The sequence below is a fragment of the Lissotriton vulgaris genome, chromosome 3_1, assembly GCF_964263255.1.
Source record: "Lissotriton vulgaris chromosome 3_1, aLisVul1.2, whole genome shotgun sequence".
Lineage (NCBI taxonomy): Eukaryota > Metazoa > Chordata > Amphibia > Caudata > Salamandridae > Lissotriton > Lissotriton vulgaris.
The window spans coordinates 821,026,560-821,050,791 of NC_141689.1; the positions used below are offsets into that span (position 1 = coordinate 821,026,560).

The 24,232-nt window shown below is 45.2% G+C and overlaps 1 protein-coding gene across 1 annotated transcript; it reads left to right on the forward strand.

The window, feature by feature from the left end:
- The first annotated feature begins 21,815 nt into the window (after positions 1-21,815).
- LOC147727079 (uncharacterized) lies at positions 21,816-23,733 on the forward strand. The gene has a single exon (XM_086963047.1). It carries the CDS (start codon positions 21,816-21,818, stop codon positions 22,773-22,775), a length of 960 nt encoding a protein of 319 aa, XP_086819173.1. The 3' UTR covers positions 22,776-23,733.
- The last annotated feature ends 499 nt before the right edge of the window (positions 23,734-24,232 follow it).

Consider the following 24,232-nt stretch of genomic DNA (forward strand, 5'->3'; position numbering starts at 1 on the left):
CCAATGCTTGGTGATCTCCCGTTTAGCTAGCAGGAGACCCATATCTATGAACTTGCTAGTGCTCTTATTTTTGCCTGTGTGAGGAAACCAATGGAATATACACGGCCCTATGGCCGATTCCAATTCTCTGTCAGTAACTGTGTTAAGCAAAGCCACCACTTTGGGAAAGTATGTGTCTAATTGTGGGCCTCCCCATAGCATGTGGCAGAAATCTGCCCCCTCCTTACAGCAGCGTGGACAAGTATCTGAGCCAGTATCAAAGTATTTATTAAGTGTCACCGGGGTATGGTAGGCTCTATGTAAGATGTAAAAGTGCACTAATTGGAAGCGGGCGTTTCTGGTGCTTTTCCACACCTGTTCTACGATTTCAGTCCAGGCTTTTTCCGGAATCTCCACTCCCACATCTTCCTCCCATCTAGTTGTAATATAGTCAGTGGTAACAGCATCTCCTGCGTCATCTGCCTATACAGGCATGTAACCTCTTTAAAGGTTCCTGCCGCAGTTACCAGATATTGACATCCCAATGACGTTTTCAGTTCAGTAAGGCCCTCCTACCAAGGATTGCAGATAGCCGCAGTAAGTGTAGCGTGTAATAAAAAGTACCCCCGTAATAAGTCATATTGCTCCTGCAAATTGTTAAAGGGAATCATATAGCCATCGTCAATTAAATCCCCAACGTTAGTCTGGCCTTTCTCTTTCCAACGTACCAGCCCTCTCCAAGCACGCCCATTATGTAACACCTTGCACATGGACAGTGGAATATCTGGCGCATAGGGTACGTCAATCCTCGCTCTTTTCAAGCTCCTTCTCCAACACTGTCTCCCTGTTCTTTGGTCTCCCGGGAGGTCATTGGCACAAATAGGGAGGTCCAATACAACCCGAGAGAGCACTCCCAGCTCCTGGGCTCCGTCCCTCTGCTCCACTGTCCCCCTTATCCTTGTCATTTGTTTTGTGTGAGCCATTGCAATTGGGCTGCTAGGGGTTGCATCACCATCTGTCAGTGCCCCACAGAAAACCCATGACCATGGTTTAACGTTGTTTAAAATATTGTGCCGGGATCCAGACTGGCTGGGTCCCGAAATAGTACAATAGTCTCTGGAGGGCCACTATTTAAAGTAAGGCCACTCGTCCAGCCACTGACAGTGGGAGCGTACCCCAGAAATGACCTCTAATTGCTCTACCAATGTTGCCCTCCAACAGATCTCCCTGTGCATGATATACCCTTGTGCCTAAATATGTCAGACATCTGTACTCCCCTTTCACCCCAGCTGTATTTTGCGGGCCGATTGTCTTCCTCTTGGTCGGGGATAAACAGGACTTTGCCAAGTTTACCCGAAGCCCTGACACTGTGCCAGGATCAAGGAGCAATTCCAAGGACGTCGCTCGAATTCGCCAGGAACATTAGCAAGTTGTCAGCATACAGGGCAATATGGTGAATGTGTTTGTGTAAGTGCAGGCCCGAGTAATGCCGTCCTGTCCTGGCTTTGGCCGCCAATGGGTCCACCGCCAGGGCAAACAAGAGGGGGGACAACGGGCTGTCCTGTCTCGTATCCTGAGTGACGTCTCAGTTGTCAGCTATCAGCCCGCCCGTTTTGACCCTTGCTGTGGAATGCTTGCATAAGAGGGACGTTCACTGTATAAACTTATCCCCAAGCCCGAATTTATACAGGACCTGGAACAAGTAGGACCATTTGAGACTATCAATGGCTTTTTCGATGTCAACTGCCAAAACTGTGGCCATGTCCTTCGAGTATGAATCAACCTCCAAAATCTGCAATAAGCGGCGACATTTACAGCTGTGTTCCTGGTTAGTATGAAACCAGATTGGTCTTTATGCACTAAGGTCGACATATAAGGGAGGAGTCTGGTGGCTAGAATACGGCTCAAGATCTTATAATCCGTATTAAGCATTGATAGAGGGCTGTATGCAGATCTATCCCAAGGCGGTTTCTCAGGTTTAAGGAGCGGGATGATTACTGCTTCCCATGTCATTGTGGGAAGTTGGTCTATCCGCTTCGGATCACATTTTAAAGGAGGGCTTATAAATTCTCGCTCCATGGGTTGTCATAGTCAAGATCTAAATGATCTTATCGTACACTCAAATCTAGATTGACTCTTTATAACAGAGACTTGGCTGACAGAGTCCAGTAATCCAGATGTAGCAACTGCCCTTCCACCTGGTTATACTATCTTTAGACAAGACAGAATGAAAGGCAAAGGAGGAGGAGTAGCGATTGTACTCAAAAACCATATAAAATGTCACACCTTTACTCTAGGTCCATTAAAAGGGATTGAAGGCTTAGGCTTTTCTATCAAGCTTAGTGATTCATCTTCCTTCTCAGGTGGATTGATATATCGCCCTCCAGGGAGCCCTTCGGCATTCTTAGACTCACTAAGTGACTCTTTAGGACAATTGCTAGTCCGATATCCTCATTTCACGCTCCTAGGTGATTTTAACTTACATCTGGCATCTTCATCAGACGTACAGGTTATGAATTTTCTCCAAACCTTGGAGATTTTTGATCTCCTTCAAATAGTTACACAGTCCACTCATCAAGCAGGCCACACCTTGGATGGAATTTGTTCAAATTTTCCACTCTTAGAAACGCAGCCCCCTATCCCACAGATTTGGTCAGACCATTATTTGGTCCCATTTCATATTAAACTTACACAGCCCCAATCTCTTATTAAATTGACCCATAAATCAGGGAATCATGTTAACTGGACACGAGTAGAGGACAACTTGAAGATTAATCCTATTGCCACCGCACCTATTCCTACTATGCCTGGGGATGCTGCCCAAGCTTCCAGATATTTTCATACATGGATGCGACAAGAGATCAAGGACAGAGTCCCACAGAATCGCCCCCAAAGCAAAGCGAAAAAAGGGAAGATTAATGCCCCTTGGTTCACAGCTGAACTAACAAAAATTCATCTATTGTGCAGGAAAAAGGAACGTAGCTGGCGAAAAACCTATGACCCAATAGAAAGAAGCTTGTACACTCAGCAGAGAAAAATGTATCTTACGGCAATCAAATTAGCTAAAAAGACTTATTACACCAATGCTATCATAACAGCTAAGCAAAAGCAAAAAATAATTATTCGCCATTGTCAAGTCTTTCACGCATCCCAGAACTCTGCAAACAGAAATTCCACCGTCTCTAGAATTGTGTAATCAGATTGCAGACTTTTTTGAAGAAAAAATCCTATTGATAAAAAAGGACTTCCAAGCTCCATGTCATGTCGTGTCTGCCACTACATTGGATTGTGAAAAGAGTCTGAAGGCAAGTCTTGGAATTTTTACCCCGGTCATGCTCCTCCAGACTCAAGAGGCTATTATGTCATGCAAATCAGGTGCCCCCTCAGATTCATGCCCTCCTAGAATTCTTCACCAACTCATTGAGGTTGTTAATCCTATCATTAACTAGATTGTTAATGATTCCCTGAGCACAGGAGTTGTGCCTAGCGAATGGAAGCATGCAACCGTGAGACCCCTCATGAAAAAAGCAAACAAATCTCCCACAGACCTTGTGAACCTACGCCCAATCTCACTCCTTCCAGTTCTGGGCAAGATCACTGAACTGATGGTCCATAAAGAACTAAAAAATTACGTAGACACCCATCACATTCTTCATCCGCAGCAATCGGGCTTCCGTGCTCACCATTCCACGGAATCTGCCCTGCTCGAACTCACTGACTCAATAAAGCTGTTGCAAGATCAGGGAAAGAACGCCGTCCTAATTCTACTAGATCTTACGGCGGCGTTCGATACCATCTCCCATTCTATATTGATCAATAGACTTAGGGAGATAGGAATCACAGATGTTGCATTGGATTGGTTAATTTCCTTCCTCACAGATAGGTCCCAGACCATCTCCTTGGGCACCTTTCTTTCTAAAGAGAAGAAGGTACATTCTGGAGTCCCTCAGGGATCAATATTGAGCCCCTTATTATTCAATATATACATGGTCCCACTCATCTCTCTTATCGAGTCATACGGCATATTAGTAACATCATATGCCGATGACACTCAGCTGATTGTCCCTCTGGAGAGCAACTCTACAAATGCTGAGTCAAATTTTAAGAGGTGCTTAAAAGATGTCTTCTGCTGGATGGAGAAAAACCACCTTAAATGTAACACCAGTCAGAACGGAAATCCTGCCCATGGGTAGAAATCCCCAATTCTGCCCCAGCAAATGGTGGCCTGAGGACATCCCCGCGCCTCCACAAGTAGTTACATCAGCGAGAAATCTCGGCGTTCTTTTCGACGCCGATTTATCTTTTGACCAACATGTTAGGAATGTTGCAGGAAGTTGTTTTAATATCATAAAGTCATTGAAGAAGTTCTTTGACTTTCTCCCCATAGACTCAAGAAAGACAGTAGCAGTAGCCTTAATTCTTGCACGTCTTGACTACTGCAATGGCTTGATGGCAGGCATTAAAAAGAAAAACACCCTCAGAAAACTCCAGAGCGTGCAACACGCAGTGGCCAGATTTGTTCTCAAGCTACCAAGGAGATCATCTGCCTCGGCAGCTCTAAAAACCTTACATTGGCTACCACTCCCCAAAAGAATACTGTTTAAAATCTTATTAATAGCATTTCGTGCATTCAATGGCACTGGCCCAACTTATCTAATCAAACGGTTTCCCCACTACAATCCTGTAAGGTCCTTGAGATCCTCAAATCAGAACCTGATCAAGCCACTCAAATTTAAACTCAAGACCAAAGGAGGCAAGTCTCTATCCTTTCTATCTGGGAAAGAGTGGAATTCTATTCCCACCCACCTCAGATCTTTAACCCAGGAAAACCTTTTTAGAAAACAACTTAAAACATGGATCTACTCCCTTTCTGACGATTATGTAATGTCCCTCATTTAGCTGCTTTCTCTGTTTCCATTTTCCTTTCTGCACACTTTGTAGTTAGCGCCAAGATGCTCCTTTCGGAGCGATAGTCTGCGCTTTATAAATACACAAAAATACAAAAATACATTATATAGTGCAACTAATCTAGGCGCCAACTGGTCGGTATATGTTAGGTGCAATTCTATCGGGAGCACGTCTGTCCCTGGCGTCTTGTTCCGTGCCATGTGCTTAAAAGCCCCCCTCACCTCCCCAATCTCAATATCCCACCCTAGTGCTTCCCCCTGCTCTATGCCCAAATGCGGCAGCCGTACTGCTTGTGTGAAATTATTGAAGTTGTTCTCTGTCAGGGTTGATTTACTTTTATATAGGTTCGTATTGTACACAAGAAATACCTCATTTATACCCTGTTGAGTGCAGCAAGCCTCCCCAAGTCGGTCTCTGAGCTCCAGAACTGAAGAGCCTCGTCGAGTTGGGTTGGCTAGCCATGTCAAGAGAGCTTCAGATTTGTCTGTTTCTGTATGGGCAAGCGCAATATATGCTTTACAATCAAAACAAAGTAGTCTCTCCACTAGTTCTTCTGCCTTCTCTTTTGCTTTCAAGAGCTCCCCTTGTTTATCTGGCCTCTCAGGGCGAGTCCGCTCCACCTCTCGTAGCAGCTGATCTGCCTCCTGCGCCTCTCTCAAAACCACTTTGCACCCCGACTACTTCTGCAATGATGCGACCCCTGATAACCGAGTTAAAGGCTTCCCACTCCACTAAGGAAGACATTACTGTGCCAGCATTGTTCGTGGAAATATTGGGTTATCGCTGTGCTGACTGTTTCACGAAAGACCTGGTCTTTTAATACCTCAGGGCGCATGCGCCATGTAGGTATCTGTGGGACGTATCAGTCTCACTGTCCGGCAACTGTTTGGAAGATCCGGCCTATTCTTCTGGGGATTAGCACGAACGCTGCGCCACCGCCGCCACGGCCTGTTAAGCCTCGAGAGGTTTCTTTTCCGTTTGAGATGACGATGGTTTCTTTGGGGTCCTCCTGCGGGATCGTCTGTTCAAGCGTTTCCCGGGGACCCAGGCTTTCTGCTGTCTCCTCAAGGTTCGCACCTTGCAGCATCTTGCCCTTGTAACCCTCCAACCAGTCCCAGGCCTCTTTTGGAGAGTCAAAGTAGTCAGTGGTCCCCTCTAGAATAATATGCAAAAGGGCCAGAAACATCAGAGAGTACTGAAAGCCCTCGTTCCTCAGTGATTTCTTAACCTCCACATAGGAGGCCCACTTCCTCTGAACCTCCAGTGTTTAAAGGGTGACCCTGCTGTTTTCCACAGTGAAGGGGCCCTCAGCTCTAGCTCTTTGCAGGAGTAAGTCCCTATCAGGGAAGTGAAGTAGACGGCCAATGACTTAGCAGGGACCCTATGGGCCCTCTCCAGAGTATAGAAGGTAGACAGGCCCTCTGGAGCTACTACACTCTTGAACCAATTCTCCAAGTAGGACACCATGCGCTCCTCTCCGCTCCTTCTGGCAGGCCCACAACCATGACATTATTTCGTCGTTTGCGTCCTGCCGCGTCTTCAGCTCTGCGCTCTAACAACTCACCCTATCTGTGAGGGCTCCCATCTGTCTCTCCATAGCCTTTTGCCCCGGAGATAATTCTGCAACACTGGCCTCAGTATTCTTAACCCTCTCCAAAAGTTTCTTATGGCTCTTCGCGCAGCAGGCCCAGTCCAACCACCACTGTGCTGATGACCTGGTGGAGGATAGCTTTCGTGTCAGCTATGGCCTCTAGTATTTTATTAAGTTGCTGCTTAACTGGATCCTTCGATGCAGTCTGCAGTTGTTCATGCACGCTATCCTCGGGGTCCAGAGAAGCCCCGGTCTGTTTGTCCCTGGGTTTTCCCATAATGATGTAATAATTTGCGGAGTGGGCAGCCTTGTCTCCGCTGCGCTTTTTTGGGTCACTACCCAGCACCTCTTGGGTGGTACCCCGCTGTGTGCAGTCACCCCACTACTGACCGATATCTGCTCCTCCCTGCCCACATGCTCCTGACCCAGTGGGCCCTCCTCCGGTATCTTAAGCAAGAGCCGCTAGCCAGGGATCCAAGTCCTTATAGCGGGGGGGGTCTGTCTTCCACTGCCCCGTGGGATTGCTATTTGTGATATGTAGTTCAGCCTCCTCACTGATGTGGGCCAGCCATGCAATTCGTGATGCAGTCACAGGGCTGCTAACAGTGCTCCCCGCAATCAGGACTTACTGTGAAAGTGAATCTTGGGCTCTGCTCAGGAGCAAAATCCACCCCAGTTCACTAGCCCCTGGGTCAGGCTCTGCTTCCTGTTGATCCAGTCTCTTTTGCGATCACTGCGGCTCTGCTACACTCGGCTGGCTTCAGGCACTCACCATTGGCCTATCCAGCTCAGCCTGCCACCTCAGTCAGGGCCCAGGGAGGACGCAGCATGGTCTTCGAGGGTTAAAAGTTTGTGCTGGTTGGGCAATACTCGCCACAGGGCCCCACTGCGCACCCTCCTCAGACTCAGACTGCAGTCCCAGGCAGCGTGTCCTGCTCCACAGTCACTAGGCTCAGTGTGTCCGCCCCTGGGGGCCCTCTGGTCACGAGTGAGTTCCCCCAGTCAGGTGTCTAACTCGATATCCTCCGGATGCACCGTTTATGCTTCACCAGTGACGCTCACCTGAAAGGAGCGCAGGGCCATTCATGTCACCGCTCCCCAGCCCAGGGCTCGACAGCATCTGCATCTTCAGCACTGCTGACAGCCCTCGCGCAGGATTTTTCCTTTTCCCGCTCCCTCGACCAGCACAGCATCCATCAGGCATCGGGGGCAGCGCCAGCTAGTCATCATGCGCTCCGATCAATATTCAGGCAGGAACAACATTTTTGCAGAAGCAAACTGGATCGCCATTTTGTGCGGCATCTACCGCTCGATCTATGTCGCTAGTCGCTGCTCAAATGTCTCATCTCCAACAATCAGCAAAAGCGGCCCAGGCACTCTCCCTGTTATTCCAATCTCTTAGCAAGCATTGGGTGTGCTCAATGTGGCCCCAGCTGTGTGATTTCCGAGGAGAAGTTATCGGCTGATGCGGAGCTCTCCGCTCATGAGTCCACCATCTTTCCCGGTCAAGGCACGCCCCTAGCTTTAGATGCGTTCGTTATATATGTTTCTGAGAGATCTCAGCTGCGAAAGATGGACGAGGATATCCATATACGTTCTGCTTCTCTTAGATTTCTTCAATCAGTATTTAGGTTCCCGTTGTACCAAGGTTTGAGATTTTGGAGGGTATTCTTTGCAGTTGTAGTGGTGCCATTGCATCTAGTATGTTGGGCATTGAGTGATTGTGTGATTTGTGAGGTCATCGACCGCCAACATGTCTTGTGTGGAAGGACAGATCATATAGGTTAATATTTCTCATGTTTCTCTGCCTTGATTCTAGGTTTCTTCATTTGTGATTTTATGGTTCTCGCCGGTTCTGAGACAAGGAAGGAGATGCAGTGGTGGTTAGACCAGTCACATGGGAGGATCGATACAAGTTGAGTGGAGTTGCTCTTGCCAAAAACCAGATCTAAGGAATCTCCCTTGTTGTGCGTAGGGCTTTCACATATTTGAGTGCGGTTGAGGTCTGATGTGAAGTCTTTAAGGCTATTGACTGACAAGTCATTTAGGTAATTCCAATGCAGGTTAAAGTCCCCCAGGAAGATCTTCTGGGATTGATCTCATTTGTTGAAATGATTTCCATGACATGTTCTACAAAAGGCGGATTGTCTCCTGGAGGGTGGTAGAGGGCGTGGAATTTGCAGGCCTGCTTGTTGTTGCATTAGACCTCGAAGCACATTCGCACAGTGCATTGCAGTTGTCTAACTGAAAAATTGATACGGTGAATGCAAGCGATGCCGCCACCTAGCCCACCCAGACTATCAAGCCTGATGATGTTGTAGTTGGGTGGCACTAAAATATCGATTATAGGACCAGAAGATTCGTTAAGCCAAGTTTCTGTCAGCACTGCAATATCAGGATCATTTGCAAGGATGAGGTCAGCAATGTGTGCAGCGTGGAAGACTGCCGATCTGCAATTGAGAAGTATGCATTTAAGCTGGGGTTTGGGATCATCTGAGGAGAGCGATGAGTTGTGGGGACAATGGTGAGGTTGCTATTATTTAACGATCTAGTATTAGCAGTGGGTTCTCTAGCTGGGTCAGAGTGGATAGTTTCAATTTGGCACATCATATCAGTGTTCAAAGCAGGTGATGTGTCACTTGAATAACAAAACTAGTCGACAGCATTTGTTTGAAGGAGGTACTCTCAGCCAGAAATGGGTCACAAGTTCTTCAACACATCTGCTTATCGTTGTTGGTCCCCGACCCTCTTTTGTTAATACATGGAAACACAGAAGGCAAGATTAAGCCTTTGGGGTAAAGAACGATAGACAAGAATCTAGAGTTTAGGATTTACTAAAATAATTAAAATACAAAATGCATAAGCTGGGTCATTAAAAAGAAAATCAATAAGCAAAATAAAGAATACAGCAAGGAACGAAGTTAAGTTCTACTGTAAATCCAACACAGACTCGCCTTCTAAGAAATGAGAAAGGATTTGCTCTTAGCATAGGAAACCATGTTCTTTTCTATTGATTTGGACAAAAACTTCATGCATTTGGTATATGTTTCACATGTTCTCAGTCAATAGAAATCAATCAAAGCAGCAACAGTTGCAATTAACTACATTTTAAGATTCTCTCACTATTCCGCTACATGTACTACAAGTGTGGACAACATCTGTTCTCAGCACATGAAATGTTACATAGTATATTATTCAGTCTGGCACAGTCACTCTTTTTTTGCGAAAGTATTCTCTGCTTAGACAACCACGGAAATCACTCTCTCTTCTAAGGAAGTCATCGATTCTTTATTACAGAAAGGAATAAATCAGCTGTTTGAGTCACGTGTTAGAATGCAACTTCACAGTGAATAAGGACAAGTCCTTAGTTGTCCTAAGTTTAGCCTAAATTCTTACATTCTAAACATTGAATTATAGGCAACCTGCATACTTCATCCCCTCCGTTGAAATCATCAAATTCCACCCATTGCAGCCAGACGGTTTTCATCATTTTTGGATTCTTTCATTTAAATTCTTCCAACTCTTTCACGTCATCATAAAAGTCTCTCAGTTATGCTTCAAATTCGATGTTGGTCCTTTTTCTATTTCTCCTAGTTGTTGCTGTTGGCCTCTTTTTCCCATGTTTAAAGATTTTATTCAATGGAATTCTTTTGTCGGATTTAAAGAAAAGAAGCATGCATACAACTCCTATTAGCACTACTAGCAGAGGGGTTCAAAGCAATTTTAGTATTCCTCCACCTACGCTTTCTAACCATTTGTCTACGCTGGCAATCTCTTTCCAATTGAGCTAAAGACTGAACCTACTCCTTCCAAGGGACCTGTCTCTTTTAGTTCTTTCAACTCATGAGTGGTGTTAGTAATACTGGTGATGAAGCTTTCAGGCTGGTTATCTTATTTATGAATGTAAGCACAGCATTCCCTTGCATGGGTTACTTTGCAAACTATGCCTTCCTTTGCTACAAGCATATTAACTGTGAGGCCATGCATAACATCCCTCTTTTATCAAGGTCTACACTTAATTTTGGGTGGTGTTCTTTCTTATCTCCTTTGCCTAGTCCTCCACTCTCCCTCACTTTACTTTCCCTATTTTCCTTTTCATCCTCTTTCCTTATCCTTTCATTCAACTTGTCTGCAAAGACTCCCTCTTCTTGATTAATGTTGCACGTTAGCCCATGCGCATTGGGATCAGCGAGGTTTGCATTTGTTAGTGGGGTAAAGAATTTCAACAAATAGTCACGCCTGTCCATTTGTTAAAAAAAAAAATTAACCGCTATATACGTTGTGTTGCCCAAATATGCAAATTGCTATCTCTAATGAAATGTACACTTTCTAAAGGACTTTTATATTCTGAATACAACAGTTTTATTGAACTCTAACTGTAATATAAATTCAAGAATAGCTGCATGAAAAAACATAAGAGAGAGGTAAGTGGTAGTAGGTAAACCCATCAGCTGCTGAAGCTGGGAGATAGGAACAAATTAAACAGTTTTGACCATAAATGATTTTTGTATATTCGGCTAACATTTGGTAATCCACATTTTGCAGCATGAATCCTTTTATGTGTTCATATGCTGTGCATTATTCATCCATCTAGTAGTTGGGTCAGGAATTGTCTTTGTTTTTTACCTTTTCTCTGGAGAGTCGCCGGCATATATGGTGCTAGGTCCATACCTTGTGGGACGTCAGACGGTGCCCTGGAAGTTCCTGTGCATGGTAGTCAACGTCAGATTCCTTTTTCCGCCATTGGGTCTGGAAGCATAGGGAAACACTCCAAAGTTTTGGACAAAATCCCCCCAAAAATCAAGCAATTTGAGAAAAAAAACACTGGTCATCGACTAAGAAGGCACCGGAGAGGGAGAGAGACCTCCAGACACCCTTCCCCGTTGACGCAGATGGATTGAAAGAAGGCATGGTTGGGGCCATGGGAAATACCCCTTTCAAATTTTGCCCAAATTGCCACCACAAGTTTTCACAACGTGATTCACACAACTACTGTAACCTTTGCCTGTGGGGGGATCACAAAGATAAGGACTGCGATGCCTGTGCGGTTTTCGTGACCAAGACTCTCAGGGCACATCAAAAGCAGAGGGAGGACCAAAGCCCGAAACAACCATTGTGGAGGAACTTGGGCCTCTCAAGTGAAGAGGACGACTGAGTTGTGGCCACAGAATCTACACACAGGGGGTCGGTTTTCAAAATCCCCGAATGGGATGCTGAAAGGAGGCATACAGCGAAGAATGCAGTGAAGGATGCAGAGAAAAGGACGGACAATGTAAAAAAAAAAAAACACCCATCCAAAATCAAAGGCTCCGAAAAGAAGGAGGAGCAAAAGGCAGCCCAGGTGTCGAAGAAAACAACGGTCAAGGGTCAGCCACTACCGAAAGAAACCCACAGATTCCATCCCAAGGGTACGGAGGAGGGAAGATCGTCGGAATTGACGAAGGCAGGTGCCAAAAGAGAGGCCACATAGGGAAAAACCATACCCTCGGAGACAGTATCAATCACACCCAAGAAGAGAATCCCCACGGCCTAAGACCCCATAAGTGCACTCAAGGTGGAGAAAATAAAAGATGCCTGGAAGCAGAAATGGCGGCACTCCTTCAACAAAAGAAGGAGTTTTATGAGACGCTGAAGGAATTTGAATTCCGGGGAAACCTTCCAGGACCGCAAACTCTGAAGAGGAGCATACCTTCGAAGCTCCGGCAACCTTAGAACCTCACGAAGAGGACGTCGAAGAGGAACTCGATGCTCCAGAAAAGGAGAAACCCTCTGGAACTTTTGTGAAAGAATGGAACGACCTCGACACAGAAAGCCCAGAAGAAGAGATCTGTAGCTATCCCTCGAATGCTTCACCACGAGACGACATAGCCTTCTACAACAACCTCATCAAGAGGGCAGTGGATACCCTAGGGGTCCTCTTAGATGAGGAGAAAGGAGACTGTTGCTTCCTACTAGAAACATTGACACTATCCACCAAGGCAGCACAATATCTCACAATGCTGCCAAGTATTCTGTCCCAGGGCAAGGAGGCTTTGAAGGAGCCTTCCTCAGCAAAGGGGGTAACTCCAAGGGTTGAGAAATAATACAAACCCTCCACAAAGGACCCAAAATGCATTCAGGGGAATACAGTGACTGACTACATCACTGTCACCACAGCAAGAAGAAGGAGCAACGCCCACTCCTCTACTGCCAACCTCCAGTGTGAGAGCGTGAAAGAATTGACATGGTGGGGAGAAAGAGGCAGCAAAGCAATGGCGCCGGGTGAACTCTAATGCCCTCCTCAACAGGTATGGCCACAAACAATGGGACAACATCGAAGAACTGATAAACAAGCTCCTAGAAGGTGATAAGAAAAGAGCAAAATCCATCATACAGGAGGGAAGAAACGTAGTGAACACCTGCCTGAAATCAGTTCAAGACGCAGCCGATACAGCCAGCAGACAAATGTGCACAGGCACAACGTTAAGAAGGCACGCCTGGCTCTGAATCTCAGGCTTCAAGTACGAGGTCCATACCTCAATAATCACAAACCCTTCACAGGAAACGCTCTGTTTGGGAGTGAGGTAGATGAATCCCTTCCACAAATAAAGAAGGACAATGAGACGGCGAGGGCTATGGTAGCCCTGCAACTGAGGGGCACCTTCAAGAGAGGAGGTTTTAACCTCAGAAGACCCACAGGAAGGGGAGCCTTCTCAACAGGTCAACAACATCAAACACAGGGCAGTGGACAGCACTCAAACCAGCAGTCCAGATACCAAGCCTGGAAGCAGCAATCAAGGCAGTCATTTTGTGGAAGAAGAAGAGCCAGGGGACAACCCTTAAAAGGGGGAGGAGCAAACTTAAAGTGACTTGCTCACAACAGAAGACCCCCAACCAAGACCACTAGGAGGCAGAATAGCACATCACCTACTGCAATTAAAAAACTTCACCAGACAGTTTGATTTTAAATGTGGTACGCCACAGCTATTGTATAGAACTAACACACAAACTCCCACCAAACCCACCAATAAAGAAGTTCCAAGGAACAGAACTCTTACAATTAAGACAGGAAATAAATAAACTCCTCCAAAAAAAGGCAATGGAGATTGTACTAAGGAGGGAACACAAAAAAGGAAACTATTCACCCAACTTCTTGGTACCACAGCAAGATATCACACTAAGAACTAACTTAGACCTCAGATTCATAAACAACTTCATTTGCACACAGCATTTCAAAATGTCAACACTACAGGAGGTAATTCCACAGCTACAGAAAGGGGATTTCATGGCAACAATAGATCTTACATACTCATATCTGCACATCCATATGAACCAAGCACACAAGAAATACCTCAGGTTCTTCCACAAGGACATTCAATACCAATTCAAGGTCCAGCCCTTTGGGATAAAATCAGCACCAAGAGTCTCCTCAAAGTGCCTAGCAGTGGTAGCGGCACCCCTAATAAGGAGAGGAATGCATGTCTGTCCCTACATAGATGACTGCTGGTGAAGGCAAATTCAAAGAAAAGATGTTACACACACGTTCATCCGGTGATGACTGCAAACATTGAGTTTTTAAATAAACTACAAAAAGTCCTTTACAAAGCCAGAACAAGAAAAGACCTTCCTAGGAGCAAGATTAAACTCCAAGGTTGCACGGGAATTCAAACGTGCCTCTACCAGAAGGGTCAGTCTCTGACAGTGGGGACTGTCATGAAACTCGATGGCATGATAGCATCATGCATTCCCCTCATCACCCATGCATACCTACACATGTGTACTCTACAGGAGTGGCTATGCAACAGTTGGTCAGAAACCACAGGGCGTTGGGAGGAACTAGTGGGTATAACAGAAAGGGCATAGACAGAGATTTATTGGTGGGCATCCAAGGAAATAGCACTAGACAGGCCTTTCAAATTACCAACTCCCTCAATCACCCTCACAATAGAAAGAACACAGACTCCATAAAGCACATCAACTTTCTATAGATAAAGAGAGTGTTCCTGGCACTAAAGGCATTCCAAGACCAAATATGAGGGAAGGTAGTATTGATCCAAATGGACATTATCAAAGCAATGTTCTACCTCAACATACATGAAGGAACTAAATTATTTATTCTAAGCAAACTATCTAAGGAAATATGGAAATGGGCCAATTTATGGAAAATCAGCCTACAGACAATTCACCTGCCAGGAAAGGACAACACCAAAGCAGATCAACTCAACAGCCAGAACAACAGCTCACATGAATGGGAGATAAAGCGGAGGAGCCAGCAACAGGTCTTCAAACTCTGTGGGACTCAAAAAATAGACCTATTCGCAACAACGGGGAACAAAAAATGCCAATCCTATGCCTCCAGGTTTCAACGCCACCTATCAAAAGGGAATTCCATGTCACTAAACTGGTCAGGGACATTTGCATATACTTTTCCTCTGATTCCTAGACTACAAAGGGTACTGGGGAAAGCCAGACAACCAGGAACAAATCTAATTCTCACAGCCCTTCAATGGGAAAGACAAATCTGATACTCAAGCCTACTTAAACTGTCCAGGGGACAAATGATCAAATTCAAGGCAGACAAGGACCTTGTCACAATGCAAAGGGGTCAGATATTTCACCCAAAACCAGCGACTCCCAGCCTAGCAGCCTGGCGCCTGAATACATAGAGTTCGAACATTTGAACTTACCGCAAAAAACAGTTGAAATACTAAAGGAGGCAAGAAAACATACCACAAGACAATGCTACGCAGCTAAGTGTAAACTGTACACCATATGGTGTACAGAAAACAATGCCCTAAATTCGATCTCCACAAAGGAAACAGTGCTCATATATCTTATACAGTTGCTTGACAGTAACATCAACTACTCAAACCTCAAGGTGCGCCTGGAAGCAATTGTAGCCTACATCAGGGGAGATTCATGTAAAAGTTTCTTCACAGCACCAGTCATCAAAAAATTACTGGAAGAGTCCAAACTTATTGCACCCCCAAGAAAGATTTCAGCCCCAATGTGGAGCTTAAACACTGTCCTAACACAACTAATGACAGAACCATTCAAGCCCATGCACAAAGCTGAACTCAGATACATCACTATAAAGACCGCCTTCTTAATAGCTACAACATCTCTACAGAGAGTAAGTGAACTACAGGCATTAACGATTGAGGAACCATACATGCAAGGACAAGGTAATCAATTTCTACCTAAGGTAGTAAGCAAATTCCACATGAACCAAAGCATACAGCTAACAGTCGTCTTCAAAACCCCACAAACATACCCTGGAAGTAAGAAGGGCTTTACTATAGAAACTACAGGAGACAAAACAATTCCGTAAAGGCAATCAATTGCTCATCTCTCATTTAAAGTCCAACAAAAGAGCACCCGTGACAAAGGGGACAATTTCACATTGGATTGTGGAGGCAATTCAAGTATGCTATACCTCAGCAGGAAAGACTCTAAACACACGGCCAAAAACCCACTAAAGAAGGCAAAAAGGGACAACCCTGGCCTTCATAGCCAATGTGCCAATAGACACTATATGTGCTGTGGCAACATGGGCATCCCACACACTTTCACCAAACATTACTGCGTGGATATACAGATAAATAAGGAAGCTCAAGTGGAACAAAAGGTACTTCAACACCTGTTCGCAAAATCTTCCTCATCTTACCACAACCACCCCAAGGAAGGGGAAACTGCTACATAATCTAATGCACAGCATGTGAATCCAGAAAATGATTCATGCTGCAAAACGAAATTGTTGCTTACCAGAAGGAGTAGTTTTGCAGCTTTCAGAGTTTTCTGCATTCACAAGTGACCCACCCACTTCTCCTCAGAGGAGGAATGCAAACAGGTGGGGAAAGAAGATTATGTAAATCAAGAATTAACATCTAAAGTCAACAGGATTTAAGACATATCCTGGAAAAAAAGGGGGGAAAACACAAGGGATGGACCTAGCATCAAATGGTGATCAATAATACCACAAAGAAGAAAAAAAAACAAAGACAATTCTGGACCCAACCACTAGATGGCGGAACAATGGACAGCATGCGAATCCAGAAAACTCTTAAACCCACAAAACTACTCCTACTGATAAGTGACCATTTCGCTAAAAGTAAAAGCACTCTGACAAATGGAGAAAATAAGAAAATCCACTCATGTGGGATTCAGGATTTGCGACTACAATAGTAGCATTTTTAGCTTGCTTTAGCAAGACATCTCCCTCCACCAGATAGAGGTCTAAGATCCACCCAACTACAGAAACCGTTATGGCACCTGCCAATATTACTAGGAACATTTTGCAGGATTTCTGTACCATTTTTATCTTGTGTCTGATCAAACAAATGTTAGTACTTTGGTTGTAATGCTCTCTACATCTATTCTATAGTCTCTGCCCTATCTCGGAAACTACTGTGATAGCCACTATATCAACTAGATGCCTAAGGACCTATCGTTCAAATGAGGAAAGTTATTTTCAAAATATCTGTGCCTAACTCACTTGAATAAAAAACTAGTCCACTGCATTTGCGGGCATTGTACCCTGTTTGAAGGAGGTCCTCTCAGCCAGAAATGGACCTCATGTTCTTCAACAGGTCTGCTTATCATTGTTGGCACCCGTCTCTCTTCATGTTACTACAATGGAAATACAGAAGGCAAGATTAAGCATTTCTAGTAAAGAACAACAGACAAGAATCTCGGATTTAAGATTTACGAAAATAATTAAAGTATCAGATGCATAAGCTTGCTCATTAATAAGAAAATCAATAAGCAAACAAATCAATAAGGAATACAGCAAAGCACTCAATTAAGTTCTAATGTTAATCCAGTATATATTCACCTTCTAAGAAATGTGGAAAGGATCCCCTCCTAGCATAGAGAAACCCCATTATGTTATATTGTTTTAGACAAAAGCTTCATATATTTACTACATTGTTGCATGGTTCATATGTTCTCAGCCAAAAGAAATCAAGCAAAGCAACAGTTGCAATGATATACATTCAAAGATTCTCTCACTATTCCACTACATGGATTTCTAGTGTGCATAACATCTGTATTCAGCACATGAAATGTTACATAGAATGGTATTCTGTCTGGGACAGTTGCACAGTCCCTGTGAAAGTATGCTCTGCTTAGTAAACTATGGAAAAGCACTCTAGTTTCTAGGAAAGCTTATAGACACTTTCCTATAGCAAGGAATAAAGCATCAGTTTGAGTCGCGTGTTAGAATGCCATGTCACAATGAAAAAGAACGATAAAGTTATCCTTAGTTTAGCTACAGGCTAAATACTTACATTCTAACATTGTATTCTAAGCAATCTGCATTGACAGCTGTTAAATCTGAGTCATTTCCAGTCATCTTTTCATTTTATACTGAAGATGTATGATAGTGGTATTAAGCATTGATATGGGGCCTAGGAAAGAGGCCTGGGTAACTTGATTCCACTCTCAATGCCCTGCTTATGGATACAATAGTGTTGGTGAAAGAGGCCACTCATATGACGAGGCTGGGGCAAACTACTCCTCTATAGTTTTCACGTATTTTTTAAGAGAGTGCTTTAACCCAATATAAAGTTTTTAGCTTCTCACAATACTAGTGTTCATTCTAACTACAAGACCCTTCTATATTTAGATCTTCATTTCTTTATTGGAAATTAAAAATTATACAGCAAAGTGTTAAATAACAAATACAGCCAACTCGTTAGTACATATTGAACGCGAGTTCGGCCATAATTACTTCCATCTCCATTATTCCCTGTTACTTTTGCAGACTACAGAGCCGGGTTTCTAATGTAATCTGTTATTGAGTGTGGTTCATCCTCCAACACTCTCCAACATAACTCCATTTTTTGAGTTTACAACGTCCAGAAACATTCTTGAAAGTTTACAGCCTTAGGAGCCTGTTATCCTGCTTTTCCCTGTCGTCAACCAGTTATCTTGCTTTTCCCTGTACTGTTAACGTGTTCCACCCATGTGGCCACCTGGCCTGGGGCTGCCTCTCAATTCTTTTATCAAGTGTGTTTCTATTACGGGATTTCTGCAAAGCAAGGTATTGTGTCTTAAGGGCAAGCATTATCTTTTAGAGCCATCCATGTTATAGGCAGTTGTCCAAGTGCCCATTTCCATCTATCTTGTCTGATTCTTTTTTAGAGTACCTCCCATTAAACCTATTTCTTCCATAGTGTCCAGTGCCAGCCATGCTTTCCTGCTGCCCAGTATTTAATTTGAGACGGTGGTTTCCTGTGCTCAGCACCGGCACTTAATCACCAACACCAGGGCTTTTCATGAGCACCAGTTAAGGACATATTCATTCACAAGGAGATTAATTGATTTGCCCTGAATCACAGGATGATGAGTAGACTTTGAGACTTGACCCTGGTTCCCCAACTCCGAAGTCGACAGGCGCTTTTGTTACAGGGGGTGATATTGCAGCACCACCCCCCATAACAAAACGACCCCAACGGGTACAAAACTGGCCCCCACCCCTCAGACCCACAGGGAAAACGCCCAGTGCCAGCTACGGCCATCACAACCCTGCTGAGAAAGCCCCAAGCCAGCAAGTTGCAGGGGGTGAAATGCATGGTGGCTGCACACTTATATAGTCTCTGAAGGCTGTAAACCTACAAGAATGTTTACAGACTTTAACAAACTCAAGCAATGGAGTTCACCCACTAGCAAGCAACTGAAGTTTTTTTCAATAAAAGATAACTAGCAACATTTTTCATGCAATCCAAGTAATTGTAAAATGTGACTATACATATGAATGAAAAACAAAGGTACCCTATAGATGTGTTGTTTTTAGAACGAAAACGTAGGTATTATGAAAAGCTAAAATGTTTTTAATAGGTAAAAGCACTAACTTAAAAAGGGTCAACACCTGACTGTGCTCACCTCTTCTCTCTGAATTTTAAATGGGCGCTATGCCTGAGTAATTGCCAGCCATCTTTGCTTCCACGAGTAAAGGTCTAAGTAATTATGAACCACCTGTTCACCTAACTGGGTGGTCTGACAGGGACTTTAGGCCTATGGAGGATGAGGTCATATCTGGGATATTAGGTCTAAGTACTTACCAGCAACCTTTGCATCTTATATACTAGACGCCTGACAGCAGTATTAAAGCCTGAGTAATTCCCAGATGCATTGGCCACCACCATCTTGGAGGACCTCTTGCAGTATTTGCTCCTCAGTGAACCTGAATGGGGACTTAACCCTGAATAGTAAACCTGAGCAAATCTCAGGCACTTCCATTCTTACGTTTTAGTGCACCACGCTTTGGTATTTTTCCCAGATTATTCCACTTGGGTATTCGGTATTCGTTCTCAGCTGCCATTACATCCCACACTTGATTATTTAGCCTGCTCTTGGATTATCCTTCGTCAGGCCTAATGTCAATATACACACCGGGATATTCCGGGAATCAATTGGATCCCACACTTTATCCAACAAAGCCAGTGACTACTTTGTGGTGCTGGAACTATTGACCAACAGATCATTCAAGTCACAGAGATGACAGGTCTGATCCAAGTGCAATTACACGAGGGAGTTCTTTTTAGACACCAGCATCCAGCACCTTGTTTATCTGCCCTTTCCTTGAATGAAAGGGGTGGTAATTGGATTTATTCAAAACTTACTTTAACTAAAGACAACCATTCAAATAGAAGTAAGGCCATGCATGTATTCTTCCTGCAGGACAAATCAGCATTGAACAGAACACGTCCCAAAGTACATATGATTTAGATCATGCAAGGCCTTGGCATGTCATACAAGTGACAATCCGGTCACCACCAATAGCACTAGATGCTTATGTCTATCATGTAAACACAGAAAGATAATATATGAGGCAGGACATCTCACAGCAATCGCCAAAACCTACCACAGAACATAAAACAGAGCATCACACATTAGCATGGCCATGAAGTTACTTCTAGTTAGCAGCCAGCTGTCAGGTTGCACCTAAAAAATCCACCAGGTAACAGCCCATGACACACCTAACTCTTAAGCAAATGGAAAATCCATTAGAGAACTGGGATGCTTCTATTAACTCGTTTTTGCATCCCTGCACACTATGCAGAAAGGCCTTTTTGTGGTCATTATTCGTTTGCTCGGAAGATAGGGGAGAAAGCAATGCAGGACAGCAATCGTGATGCAGATTGAAGTTTTAGAAACATATTTATTTGTATTCATTCCAATAAAGACTGTGATCACATGCAATGAGATGTCCCTACCTTTCTAAAACACTGCCCTTGATGCCTACAGAAAACTGGCCATTAGTCCAGGAGGTTCGGGTCATCCTATCTATGGGCAAAGCCCCCCAATAACACATCTCTACCACTAAAATAATACACCAAAGCTAAATGAGCAAACATAGTTACACAACCTCCTAAGGTCATCACACAGGTTCCTTCTGCATTTGTATCTAATATTCATATTTCAACTCACACAATGGACAGAAAGTCTCAAGGATGGACTGCAGCACATATACTAATGTCAGAGGTGAACTTATTAGTGATCACGTCTCTTGTATGAGGTACAATTCATGAGTTTTACACTAACCCTGCCTTTCCCCAGTGTTGCTGCCTACTCTGTACTGCTGTTCAATTTACTGACCAGAGAAGATGGAAGGCTGAGTTGCCCTTTTCGGGATTCAAACGCATACCCCTCGTTTCAGCGGCAAGCGTTCAACTCACTGAGCAATCCGGACATTGATTCTGCAAAAAAAAAAAAAAAATAGAACGCGCGCCATTGCTGATGTTTGCACTAAGGGCATGAAAAGTTGGAAGCTGTTGAATAAAAGGAAGCGCTCGCCACTTAATAAACCTGTTGAAAAGTATTTAGCTGCAGCGCCAGTGCTTGTATATGTTAAATCAACAAGCACGTTGTAACTAATAACCACGAATTCAAAGGTCTAATGAAGAACAGCTAGTTGATGTACATTTCTGCAGCGGGAGTTCTGACCTAGTAAACTATTTTACCTTAACTAACTTAATAGAGCAGATCAGACTGAGCCAGCTGCCGGGGCCTGGAGCAGGAGAGCAGCTTGGGCATGTGTCTGCGCTGACACTTTGGTTTCAGTTGCAACATCGCAGGTTTCCGTACAAAAATCTATTTTAAACCAACCATGCTCCAGCCAGGAAACCCTGGTTATCTGTAACATAATTTATTTCACCTCCATGCAAGACCCTTAGGAAGAAGTGTCAGGCGATGGGTGGGTGTCACTGGGACAAGGGAGAGGGGTGCAGGGCGGGGTCAGGGGTTCACCAGGTGCCGATGCAACCTATATAGGGCCATGCTCCGGGCAGAAGGGCTACTGTGCATTAATGTCTATGTTATTCAGTATTTCGACGAGTTAAAAGAGCAGCTGGTCATGGACGAGAGGGTGAGCGCCTTGCGAGAGGAGGTCGACGTAGAGCTCAGGAGAGACCCATTCGGACCACAGAAAAGGTCGGCGGTATTAACAGTGGAGAATCGGGAACTAAACTCAGCCGCAGCCCACTGCTGCCCAGCTCCGCCACTCTGGGAGGACGGCAACCCGCTCGACTACCTGGGCCGGCCGCTGCTGGGTGTGGGACCTCCGCGGAGGCGGCAGGGCGCCCCTCGGCGCCCGCGGGAGTTTACCCCGGAGGAGCAGAAGGAGGCCGCCTACTGGAGCCGGCGGCAGCGCAACAACGAGGCGGCGCGGCGCTCCCGGCAGCGGCGGAGGCTGCAGGAGCTGCAGCTCGAGGCCCGGGCGCTGGAGCTGCTGCGGGAGAACGAGCGGCTGAGGGCCGCGCTCTGCGCCCTCTACTGCCAGCCCGGGCCCCGCGCAGTGCCCGCGGAACACCCGCCCCCCGCTGCTTCCCTCCACAGGCCGCTGCCACCAGGGGACCCGCGCCCACCCTCTGGCCCTGCTGGGGCCAGCGCCACCCACGCAGCGCCGTACCGACCATGGGTAGACCCGGCCCCGCGGCCTTGGGTAGACCCGGCCCCGCGGCCCTGCGAGCCCAGAAGCAGCTGCCCGGGAGCACGGCCCTGCGCAGGACCCCAGGCGGCCTCTCTGCTCCCGCACAAGCTGAGGCACAAGGGCGGAGGAGCAGTGGGCACACTGGCCCAAGGACCTGCAGAGCTCGGGGTGAGAGGGGCGCTTGGTGGCCCAGTGGAACTGTGCAGAGAGCTGCTGCCACCCCGGGCGAGGGAAGATGCCCAGGGACCCGAATTCCCGGGCTACAGTGGCCCCAGCTCTCTTCCACTAGGAACTCTGTCTCCGTCCAACCTCCTGAACTGGGCGGATCGCTACACACCTGCTGTTGAACTGCGCAACACATTGTCGAAAGAGCACGCAACATAGCAGAGCAGAAAGATCTAGACAGTAACCGGCTACAAATACTTTCACCTAAAAAGTAACCATGGATCCCCAACCAATCTTACCTGTACCAAAAACAGCGCTCCTCATTCAGCACAATTCAGATGTTACCCCTATCCGTGCAAACAAACAACTAGGGGCTAGAACGCCTTCTGAACTTGAAACCAACAGAATGACAATTATTTCACCAACTATAGTGTAAGCGAAAAAAACCCCATAAAAAACGCGACTGGACGTCTGCAAACTATGAAACCGAACCCGAAGATTATCACGAATATACAACTGTCACTGTGACACTTGGCAGAGGAAGAAGACAATAGGAAAACACAAAAAGTGTAGAATGATAGATTCGGGTATTTTGTCGATGTGTGCCTCGGCAACAAATGTAGAGAATGACAAATAGATTGCCATACTTTGTTGTTTTTTCTTCGGAGTGGTTATGCAAACATCTGGAAACCGTGTCACCCAAAAATCTCTACACTTCTGTAAGGGCTGCATTGTATCGTACCGGGCAAGTACAGCGAAGCAGGGCAGTGCCAATGTAATATTGGACTCAGGTGTCACACCTGTCACTTGTTATATTGTGTGTATATGTATGTTTTTGTTTGATAATTCACTGCTTCTCCAGAGAGTTCTGTGTGGACTAAGTTACCAGTTAACATGCCGAATGTGAAATCTACCTTAACCCATCAATCACCATAACGCTTTGAAGTGTCCACGTTCCATTCATTCCTACCATCCTTCATTTAAGTCAGATAGTTGGTACAAATGAAAGGGTATAATATGGTAGAGTGTACATTAAAGACAGTTCTGGCCATCGACAGGGTGCTTTTGGTGACACATGTTTTCCTGCTATATCGTTTGCTTCTTTTAACATGTAATGTTTGGAGACGCGGTTTTCCCAGATGTATGCCCACAATAAAAGTAAATGCTTTTTTGAACATATCCATGTGAGCAGTATTTGGGGTTTTACCCCACTAGATGAACCAAGCTCGCCGAACATTGCGTATGTGTATTCAAGGTGATTCTGAGGTCATAGCGTGTTTTTTTGCATTTATCATTCACTTCAGCAATAACTTTAAATTCTCTAAGGAATAAGATGCGTGCAACAATTTTGACACCGCATTCACAAAAAAGAAACAAAAAAGCACCGTGTGACTATCCATGCGAAAAGCAATTGACTGCACATTTTGAAGGCCTGGAGGTAGCAGGGTAATTGGAATTATTACAGGTCGAAACTGTTCTGTAGACATTTGTACACGTCAATTTTCTGAGGTAAAAATTGCTGCAGCTGTTTCATGTGTGCTTTAGTGCCGTGGCGTTCATTTCAGGACACTCTCTAGTGAGTGGTAATGCTCAGCCCCTTAGGGAGCCCGGCCTTTTACTCAAAGAGGTGAGCAGTACCTTGGCCTCCAGAACTCAGGAAGAAGCCCTTCCTTGCA

Coding starts and splice junctions, on each gene's coding strand:
- LOC147727079 (XM_086963047.1), top strand. CDS start 21,816: ATGGACGAGAGGGTGAGCGCCTTGCGAGAGGAGGTCGACGTAGAGCTC.